The sequence below is a fragment of the Poecilia formosa genome, unplaced genomic scaffold (genome assembly GCF_000485575.1).
Source record: "Poecilia formosa unplaced genomic scaffold, Poecilia_formosa-5.1.2 Scaffold147, whole genome shotgun sequence".
Lineage (NCBI taxonomy): Eukaryota > Metazoa > Chordata > Actinopteri > Cyprinodontiformes > Poeciliidae > Poecilia > Poecilia formosa.
The window spans coordinates 518,302-529,497 of record NW_006800086.1 but is presented as its reverse complement, the minus strand read 5'-3'; the positions used below and the strand labels follow the sequence as shown (position 1 = coordinate 529,497).

Genomic DNA, 11,196 nt, shown 5'->3' with positions numbered 1-11,196 from the left:
TTTCTAGAAAATCTGGTTATTTATATACTGCTCAAAAAAATAAAGGGAACATTTCACTTTAATTTTGTGTGTGGCTCCAAATCCAGGCCTCCATTGGTTAATAAATTTGATTTCCATTGATGATTTTTGTGTGATTTTGTTGTCAGCACATTCAACTTTGTACAGAACAAAGTATTCAATGAGAATATTTCATTCATTCAGATCTAGGATGTGCTATTTGAGTGTTCCCTTTATTTTTTTTGAGCAGTGTATATATATATATAAATTAACCTTTTCACTTGAACTGTGTGGCTTAGTTACATCACAACACTTAACTTATTAAAACTAAACTTCTCAATGAGAGGCTGCAGAATACTCACCCTGCTCCTCATAAGGGTCATCGGGGTCATCTGCTATCAGCTCGGCGTTGCTGGGAGTCTCGTGGTCTTCTTTTGTCACGAAGATGATCCGGTCCTTACCTTAAGTAAGAATGAAAAATCAGCAACAATGACAGTGAATGTGGTTTGCTTGCCAGGTTATCCGTATTACAGGGACAAAAGCTGAAGTACTGTATAACTATCGCTGCTGTTTCACTGAAAAATGGACAGACAGCGCCCTCTGGTGGCCACACTGATTCAAATGATTTCCGCGACTTATTAAACAACACAACAGACAATTTATCCTCTTTGTCTGTTATGGCGGTACTCACGGTGTAATTTACTTAAGCTCTGCAGTTTAGTTCCAGAATAATTTTACATCTAAAGACCGCTTCCTTCCTAAACCGGCTATCTACAGCTCGAGGCTGTGGGAAGTTCTCGCTGTTTCTAGACGTTAGCTTAGCATGCAGCATGCTTGTCCCTTACCTTCCCCGAAATGGACCGAAACATGACACTAAAAAACATTTAAATTACCTTCCTGCTTGCAGTACGACATGTCTGCTGGTATTCTTGTCCGTGGACCTTCGTCCCTCTCGATAAAAGACGACCGAGGCGAAAGGCACCGAGAAACAACTGAGATTTCATTTGACAGAATAGCAGGTGTCACACGGAGTTCTGTGACCGGCGGCGTTGACTCCGCCCCCGAGCCGCCTGCCTACACGGTGACCTGTCCCTGTTCGCGCACAAAAATGACGTCACACAAGTACATTTTGTCATTTAACATTTACGGGCAAAATTTCTGTATTTTAAGTGTAATATTGTTTTTGACTTTTTTTTTTTTTATTAATTGAACTTTCAACGTTTTGTCACTTTGCAACCGTAAGATCTCAGCTTTTGACTGATAGCCCACGTGTGTGTAGTTTAGATTCAAACTGAACGTTTTGGGCTTCATGCAAAATTATCTTTGGGGAGAAAATCTAGCATTGCGCAAAACACTGAACACAACACTCCCCACGGTGAAACATGGAGGTAGCATTATATATGCCAGAAGAGTGTAACAGGTTAGATTTGGTTATTTAAAAAAATAAATAAATACTGTGACTAATTTTACTGCAATTTACCTGTTACACTACTGTCACTTAAGCAAAATTTCTGGCAGCCCTATCCACCTTGTGTTACTTTCCTGAATGACAAACAAGCAGTTTTACCAAAATGACATCTGGGTTTTAGACAAGCTTCATGGTTTTAATACTATTTTTAATCTTCTGTCAGTTTTGTTTTGACAATCAGTGAGATGTTCATATTACTTTGTCTTCATTATACTGTTTGAAGGCCATAGAGGTCTACGAACAAACTACAGCTTTGATCCACAGCACAGTTTTGATGACTTCCTTAAGGTGGCATGTCATAAACAACAGGAGCTTCTTAAAGAGACAGAAGCCCAATTTCAAAGCGTTAAAATGCAAAGTCAAATTTCACTTGTCATGTTTGATATATATAGTATTTGTATAACAATTGAAGGTAACAGTTACTAGATGATATAACATATCACTATGTGCCTGGAAAATAAGACATAAGATATTTTTTTTATTATTCGTCATAATAAAATACATAACACTGCCCATATAAGAAGTTCAACAGGTATCAACACTCCTTGCCTCTTCTTTTTTTTTTTTAAACCATTTTACAAATATCCATTCAAAGATCATTATAAAAAAATGAAACCACAAACTGTGTTGGAAAACATTCTCTTTTTTTAATAACACAATTATGTCTTACATAAAGTAAAAACAAAAATGAACCCCTTTCTCAGCCCTATCAAACCCACCCTCATCCCGACCATCCCGGCAGTTTTCAGCAGCGATTCAGTCTGGGGATAAAAGAGCATGGCGACGCAGGCGAACATGTTCCACTGAGGGCCCAGGGACATTGGACAAACGCTGTTCCCAGCGCAAGATGGCTGTGGATATAAACAGTCTGTGATTTAAAAAAAAAAAAAAAAAGAAAGAAAATGAACATGACAAACAGTTTGTCTGAGACAACCGGAGACAATTACGAGGAGTGCCGGCATATTCTCGGTATGCTTTCCGCATCCTACTCTGGGCTCCTGGAAACCTCAGACATGGTTGACAGAGGATGTACACAGCATGGCTTTCTATTAACTCCCCCCAAAATGTCCAAACATAATATTTTCTGCTTGAGATCAGGATCAAAACGATGTTGCCGTCTTAGTGTTCCTTAAACGCCTACAATTTAAAAAAAAAAAAATGCCTGAGGTAAGTCGAAGACAGCCACTCACAAACTGTGTGCTTTTAAGCGTCATCAGGCTGCTAGAGCAACCAGAAGGCGATTCAGGCAGCCTGCAGAAACCTCTACAGAAAGATAAAAGATGGATGACAACCAATACTATGCTCAGCTCTCAATGTAACCAAAACAATTTTCTCAAGCACGAGCAGTACGGTGGAAAACAAAAAATGGTGGAGTTAAAAAATAAAAAAAATTACTTATCCCTGCTGCGAAGTACACCAACAGAAGAAGTTGCAAAATAAAAAACAGGCGGGTTCTTTGTATGTGTCAGGAGATTGGCAAATTTGATATTAGAAGAGCAGCGCTCCCATACTGCCAACTTCACTCTGCTCTTTCACAAAGATCTCAAAGTACTGGTAGATGATGGTGACGGCCAGGAGGATTCCTGTCCCCGAGCCGATGGCTCCCAGGAAGTCCGCCATGACAGACAGCCCTCCTATACAGAGCCCTCCGAACGCAGCGGCTGTGGGGATATACCTGCAGAGAAGCAGCAGAATTAGACAAGGAAATAAAGAATGACGTCACCTCCCCGTTTCCAATAAAGCTCCTCTTGTAGCTGGCTAATAAATTGTTTTAAGATACATTACCCACTCATCTATAAACACTTTGTAAGTTGTAAATTAAAGATGAGAAGGAGACTATATGCTAAAAAAATTTGTTTACAAGGTAGTCGGAAATGTTTAGAACAACAACTCTTGATAAAACATGTAGGTGAACAGACTTATCTCACTATTTGGCAAGAAACCTGTAGATTTTGTCTCCTCACCCTTATTTAATGCATAATAAACAGTTATTAATGACTTATAAAGTGTTTAGAGATGAATTAATAACATATAAACCAGTAAGAGGAACCTTCTTGTAAAGTGGTACTGTGATATCTAATGCATTCGGTACCTGTTTAGTTCATGCACCATGGAGGTCTCTCTGTGTCCCCTCATCACCATCTGCTGCTCCTTCAGCTGCTTGGCCACCTGAGGGGAACCACATGACATCCGTAAGCGTTTCCGGCGTCAAACCCGGCCGCAAATCCAGCTGCGCGACGCGGCACTTACGTCTTTGGCTGAAGATCCCGACACCTCGATCCAGGTCTTTGAGAAGAAGGCACAGGAGCCCAGCATGAAGACGATGTAGATGACGGCGTGAACCGGGTCATCCAGGACAGAACCAAACGACTCGGGAGGAGAAAGGTAGTAGCAGAGGCCTCCCACTGGGTAGGCCCGGGCTGGTCCTCCGCTTGAAGTGTCCTGGAAACATTTTTTTTGGTTTGGTCAGGAATCGTGAAGGGAGCGGTTGTGAACTCGACTCGATTTCACTCGTCATTCAGACGAGTGAAATCTGGAGCTGGGTGTTTGACAGAACTCGATGAAGACGGTCGAGGGCGACTCATAACTTCTGCCGAACAGACGGTACAGTACACAGATTAAAGAGTCCTGCCATGACAAAATTTAAGACCAAAGATTTGTGTTTTAAGGCCAAATTACATAAAAAAAAAAAAAAAAACAACAAAAAAACTATTTTAAGACAATTTTGGATACATGAGCTCACGACTTTTTAAGGATGTGCGGACACCCTGTGTTAAAGGGGAGTTTTTCCTTTCCACTGCAAGCTCAGTATGAGGGATCGCTGTAAAGTCAATAACGCAAAGCAAGCAATTTTCTACTGTTGGCTACGTAATCGTCCAGGATGAGTCAAGACTGCAGATCAGTCAATGCAATCTAGCTGCTTTCCTTAGATAAAAACTTTTTAAACTACTTTGAATAATTAACTGATCTTTCTGTACCGTTTGATAACTAGGATCAATTGGAATTTATGATTGAATTGAGATTTTTTTCTTCTTATCGGTGAAGTGCATCGAGACACTCGTGAATTATAAATTGAATTGGTCCTTGTCAACACAATGAAACTCGCACAAAACAGCTGGAATAAGACAGATTAGACATGTGGCATCCATTTACTGCAACTGGTTGCACTGAGATTTCATTAAGGGGAGTAAGGAGGTATAAAATGCAAACTTTAAATAAAAGACAAGGCCAGCGACTCCTAATAACCTTTTCCTTCCCATTCTCACTGATGTGATACTTTGTGTAGGCGTACATTAAAATTATTCAAAACATAAAAAGTTTGTTGTAACGTGGCAGCCCCTGTTATACTTACAGACCAGGTTCCTAAGAGATTGACCAGGAAGTTCCCGCTGAAACGCGTCGACAGCATCTGGGAGATCACATACAGGTTGGACACTAAGGCAGACTGCAGGATGATGGGGATGTTGGAGGTGTAGAAAAGCTTGATGGGGTAGGTGTTGTACTGCCCGCGGTAACGAGCCGACTTGATGGGCAGGTCCACTCTGAAGCCCTGACGGCGTCACAGAAACAGTAATGTGTGATCCAAGTTCGTTTTGTACAACGGAAGGTCATGCGGCGCTAAAAGCCTCACCTGGAAGTATATAACCACAGCGAACACGAAGACGGTGGCGATGAGGTTCATGAGATTAGGCAGGTTTTGTCTGTAGAAAGCTTCTCTGAGGGCGCGCACTTTGTCTGTGCGTGTGGCCAGCAGGTGGAAGAGAGCGATGATGGCTCCCTCAAACTCAGTACCTGGATAAAACACATTGGTTTAGTCACAGTAACAAACTGAGATACACATTATTTCTGTCACTAAGCTTAAGAAATATAAAAAGAGAGTATGTTTTCAATGCCAATACCTCTGCCAGTGTTGACAGTGGTGGGGCTGAAGGCCTTCCAGACGATGGTTTCACAGATATTGGTCGCAATGAAGAGAGAAATACCAGATCCCAGACCGTAGCCCTTCTGGAGAAGCTCATCCAGGAGCAACACTATCAGACCAGCAACAAAGAGCTGGAGAGGGAGAACAAAGATCACAACTTCTGAGCAAAAACACGAAGATCAACAAGGATCCATTTCCACTTTTCCCATCTAAAACTTTAACAGCTTTCTATTCTCATTAGTAATAACCTGAATGATGATCAGCAAGCAGATGCCAGCACCCATCTCTGAAGGATCTCCGTACATGCCAGTCATGACGTAAACAATGGCCTGTCCAATGGTGATGATCATTCCAAACACTGCACACACAAAGAAAAGAAAAACGTCGTCAGCGGAGAGCCTACTATTATTATTATTATTTTTTTTATACAAAAAGTATCAAATGGAGACATCCTCAAATGCAGACGTACGTTTCTGAGCTCCATTGAAGAGAGCTCTGTCTTTGGGGGTGTCGCCAACTTCAATGATCTTGGCGCCAGCCAGCAGCTGCATGATGAGGCCTGAGGTGACGATCGGTGAGATGCCGAGCTCCATGAGCGTACCTGCAGGCCAAAGAGGAGGAGAAGAGCTCAGCTGCAGCGCTAAAGAGATGACGACTGAACACATCTCACCAGGAGAACGCTTGAGTCTTTTTTGTTTCACTTGACTTCATTACGCAGGAAATATCAGGGTTTCTGCAGGACTCACCAACTCCAATTTAAGACTTTTTAAGACAATTATGAATGGAATTCAAAAGCAATATCACCACAGAAATGTACAAACTTCGTCCAACCAACTGGAGATAAATTTGCACTTACCCACAATACATGCAAAAAAAAAAAAAAAAAAAGCTAGCAAGGGTATATTAGCAGATTTTTACTTTCTGCCCAGCACTTCACCATTCAGTGTGAACCAAGCAGAAGATCACATAATTGGTTACCAGAATATGTCTCTGTGGGTTTTTAGTAATGAGGGCTTCTCATGGATCCTCTAGCTTTTGCTTAGACATGCAACATACACACCTCTGTTGGAGGCCAGGATTACTCTCATCCAGTAGAAAGGATCTGCTGAATCTGATGACATGATGCCAAACAGAGGGATCTGAAAGAAATGCATAAAAACATCAACCTTAGCTACTGTGCAGAAAAAGAAAAGCTGTCAGAACAAAGCATCGGACGTGAATACAAACCTGGCAGCACACCAGAAAGATGAATAACGTGATGGCGGTCCATAGTACCTTTTCCCTGAACTGAATCTGCAATTAAAAAAAAACATAAATAAGTAAATAAACAGTTGAGATGTTGATCCTACAAAACCTACAAATGTATAAAGAGGGGGCAAGAGCTTACCTTTCTTTCTGGTTTCTGAATCTCTGGCAGGACTGCGCAGAAAGGCTTGATAACTTCCAAAAATTTAACTGCGTGAAGAAAAAAGAGAGAGGATAACTGTGAGATCCGACAACTTTCTTTTGCAACGTCAGCCACATTTTAACTTGACCTACACCTCTCTGACCAGGTGAGCGCTGATGCAACGTCATCACTAACCAGCTGCCAGCGAAGCAAAACAACAGCAGAGGTTAAGTGGTGAACATGATCAATGCTAAATATGTGAACCTGAGAAAGCCTCGGAGCTACTGGTGTCCACTGCGCAGTCCCTTTCCAATGTTTTCAGTCTCTGTCAGCTCTGTCCATCACTGATGCTGACTATAACAGTAGCTAGAGATTTAATGACCACAACCCAGACGACATAGTTAACTACAAAGGATAGGTATCAGACAGCAGCGTTTAATAACAAACGGAAGACAAATTAGGTGCAGATTCAACTGAATTAACATTAGCTAAATGCTAACTGCTGTGTTTCACCGCAAACCAGCCGATAAAAGCGTTCAAAAGCCACAGCCGACGTTCAACCGACGTTATAATTCTTGTGTAATCTGTAAACTAACTCCACCAATGTTCAGTAAGCCACGGCTTTAAACCTGTGGTCTTTATAAGGAGGTTGAACTTTCCACATAACCTGACGAAGGTTAGCTAATTAGCTTCCCTGCGAGAGCTCACTGTTCCCTCCTCTTCCAAGTTTTAAAACGCAGCCGCTAATTTAGATATCTTCATGAAGATAAGCAGAAGAACAAAAGGGGAAAGCACTTACTCCCCATGGTGTCCTTGGGCCGACTCCTGCTGTGTAGCTGTTAACAGTTTTGAGTGCACAGAGGAGTCAGTGTGGCTCCATCAGCCGCTGCGAGAGGAAAGAGAGAGTCGGAGAGACACGTCACCAGACAAGCCGCAGGCACACGTCACTTCTCCGACGAACAAATGTCGTTTAATATTATCCGCCACAGGCGGCGTGCACAGCAGTCCGCAGGCACAATTTAGCAAGGCTTCCAGAATAACTATTTCCATGTGAAAAATTAGTGATTTTTTTTAACGCTTGCATTTTAAAACAAGCTTCTACTATCCACAAAGTCCTCCTGTCCGCTAGAGGGCGCCCCAATACTAGAGTAACTGGTGGCTGTGATTTGGAGACTTCAACCCATATGACTTCAACCAGCCAACCAACCCCACCTATCTGATTGAAGCTGCAGATCTGCAAACCGTTTCTTTTGTTTTTCTGTCTTTGTTCAAGTAGGGGCAAGGTAAATGCATTCAGGAGAATTTTTAAAACCTAAAATTGAGATTTATAAGACATTTAAGGCCCACAACCCCTCCCTTTTGTTCATTTTTTAAAATTAAAGATCATGGAGTTCACATTCAAAAGTTTTACAGATATTCACTGTTTTCAGTTACAATAAGGACTCACCAGAGTAGAATAGAATAGAATAGAATAGAATAGAATAGAATAGAATAGAAATATTATGGAGAGAATATATTCTGAGACTATTTTCTCTCCATAATATTATTATTCCAGTCCCATAGGTAGGAGCGTAAGTGGAAGTATTCATATTCACACAAAGGAAAACGTAAAAATAAGTATAAGTGACTGCACAGTAAATTACAACATAAGACTGTAATACTGTACACGTATTGACAAATAGCATACTCAGATTTAAAGAAATGTGCAACTTGTAAAAAAAATAAAAATAAAAAGAGGTAAATTAAAACAGATATATCTGCACTAGGCTTTTTAAACGGTAACTTGAATATACTAACAAGTTATGTTATATCATTATTTATTCAGAAACAAACACAGCAGACAGCAGAAACATTATATTACAAAAATAAATCGTTTCTCTTATCTTGCCCCCTTAATCTTGGAAGAGTTGATATTTCCAAATCATCCAGCAGATGGAGCAGGAGTCATCCCCAACACTGTTGTCCAAATGTGTGTTTTTCTCTATTTTCTTTTTTGCTTCTTTTATTTTACACCAACGACAAAGTTTGACGATGTGTTCACAAGAAATTAGGAAATCATCTTTTAAGTTATGACTTTGTTGACACAACTTTCAAACTAAGATGGTTTGTGCGTTTGTCAACATACCCTGTGTGAATTCAGTTTTTCCTGGATTCCAGACTGACCCTAAATACAAATATTATTATCTCCTTTAATTCAATTTAACTGATGCTGTAACATAGATAGGTCTACTTTTTTCTTCCTATTTAAGATCAACCCTTTGATCAACCACAGATGTAATGCACTGTTATTTTCATGAAATTACATAATTAAGAACATGTTCAAAGGAGAAAAAAAAGGAAAATATGGCACCAGTTACGTTTAACACATTTAGACTGAAGAATAAATGCTTCAAGTGAGATTTCAGAAGTACAGAAATTAAAGAATCATTTCAGTAGTAATATTTCTGCTAGCCACTAGAGGTAGTTGTTTCCCATGTGGTGTATGAAATTATTTTTTTATTTGTTTACATGTATTAATTGGGACCGTAGCAATACACATTGGCACCTACTATTCTCCATCTCAAAGAAACTCTTTATTATGTATTTATTTTTTTTTTCTGTCACCATCAAAGCTGGTGTATGTAACTTTTAGTAAAATGTTTTTTACATTGGTTAATACTGTCACCATGTTGTGACAGTATAATAAGAGACACATAATCTATGAAACAAATCAAGCTGCTACTCTACACTGCTCCTGGTTGAAAACAACCAATTAGAACCACGAGGAGGATCTCTTGTACTGTCAATCAACCTTGTGAATGCGCTGCTCAACATGCTAATGGTGGAGAAGCAACTTATTGTTCCAAGAAATCCTTTTATCCGCCATCGTAGGTGGCCACGCTGACGAGCCTGAGCAGTTGTGGCAGGCTCTGGTGACTGAGAGAAACTGCAGCACAGCAGAAAGCATGGAGGAGGCTGTGAACAGTATGTACACAAGCATGATTGACATGCTTCAAACAGTGTTCAGATCTTACAGTTATTACCTTATGATATAGGGTTCATGCTTGTAACATCAGACATTCTAATGCCATCAACATGATGGTAGCTCAACATTCTAGTGATAGTTCACAGACTAACATTAGCATTTAAGCTAACATTAAAATTTGAGCTATTTTTTTTTATATCAAAGCTAATCTTTACATATTAAATAAGCCAATGCTAGTCAGCATGCTGGTGACAACCCATATTCTACTGATAATGTCAACATGCTAGCTGCTCAACATGCTAGTTACATCATGCTAACTAGCCCTCATGCTAGTTAGCATGATGATTCAGAGAAATGTTAGTCAACATGCTAAACTTAGCTATATTTTAATAAAAATACCTAAGTTTAGCATAGTGAATGGAGTGAGTTATTGTTAGTCAACATCATAGTGATAACCCACATATAACTGTTAGCATTTAAGCTAACATTAGCATTTTACCTATTTTTAGCTTATACACCAATGTATGCCTACTGAATGGAGTAAGTAAATATTAGTCAAAATGCTAATTATTAACAATATAAAAAGGTAGCAGTTGAGGTAACATTAGCATTTGAGTTTATTTTGATATAAAAACTAAACTTTATATGCTAAATGGATTAAATGTATGTTAGTCAACATGCTAGTGATACCCCACATCCTATTGACTACATTTTAGCTAAATTTGTTATTGCTGTCCATTTTTTAAAATCAGAAGCTATGGTTTTGGTCTGACCAATATGCACACTGTGGCATTCCCCTTTTAAATTTCTTCAGACATTTTATAATTTATTTATTTAATTTTTTGCCTTGTAAAGAGCATAATTAAAATCTGAAATAATAATTTAGTAGAGACACGATTTATAAGGAGGGATTTACCCTGTCTAGTATATGTTTAATTCATGATTCCTGTGTCGGTTATTAACTTAGCTTGTAATGCTTTCCCTATGGCCCAGACTATAGTAATGCAGCAGAACAAACACACACACACAGACACACACACACACACACACACACACACACCACACACACACACACACACACACACACACACACACACACACACGCACACAGAGAGAGAGTGAAGAGTGCTCTGAAGGCCATTCATCTTGATTTAGATAAAGAGATATTTGTTCGCGTGGTTACATAATGACCAAAGAGCTGTGAGCTAACACAGAGGTGAGGACAAGCAAACATCACAAAGAAACCCTCCAGTCTCGGCTCTGTACTGTGAATAGTTTGCCATATTGTGGCTTGAATTCAATAAAGTCTCGACTGTCGGCTGTGGAGGAATTCTGTCGAACTCTGAATTAAACATTAAATTCACCTTATGTCTTAATGAACTGAACGGTAAATTAGAAATGAAACAGGTAAGCGGCAATGATTTAACATTTTATTGAAGAATTTTTTACGTGCAAAT

The 11,196-nt window shown here is 39.7% G+C and overlaps 2 protein-coding genes across 2 annotated transcripts in view; both read right to left on the bottom strand.

Annotated features, from left to right (window-relative positions):
• Positions 1-1,084, bottom strand: part of chchd4a (coiled-coil-helix-coiled-coil-helix domain containing 4a) — a 2,965-nt gene extending 1,881 nt beyond the window's left edge. Inside the window, exons 1-2 of the mRNA XM_007563369.2 lie at positions 891-1,084; positions 360-458 (exon numbers count right to left, since the gene is read on the bottom strand). Of these exons, the coding sequence (XP_007563431.1) occupies positions 360-458; positions 891-912 (121 nt within the window). The 5' untranslated portion in view covers positions 913-1,084. The remainder of the gene's footprint in view (positions 1-359; positions 459-890) is intronic.
• A 1,004-nt stretch (positions 1,085-2,088) lies between these two features.
• On the bottom strand, positions 2,089-7,701 carry LOC103145786 (protein transport protein Sec61 subunit alpha-like 1). The gene is made up of 12 exons (XM_007563368.2): positions 7,574-7,701; positions 6,775-6,842; positions 6,615-6,680; positions 6,448-6,526; positions 5,857-5,988; positions 5,636-5,745; positions 5,365-5,518; positions 5,097-5,257; positions 4,818-5,015; positions 3,716-3,907; positions 3,558-3,634; positions 2,089-3,140 (listed from the first exon to the last, which is right to left on the bottom strand). The coding sequence occupies exons 1-12, from the start codon at positions 7,578-7,580 to the stop codon at positions 2,954-2,956; spliced, it is 1,431 nt and encodes a 476-aa protein (XP_007563430.1). The 5' UTR covers positions 7,581-7,701; the 3' UTR covers positions 2,089-2,953.
• Between the last annotated feature and the right edge of the window lie 3,495 nt (positions 7,702-11,196).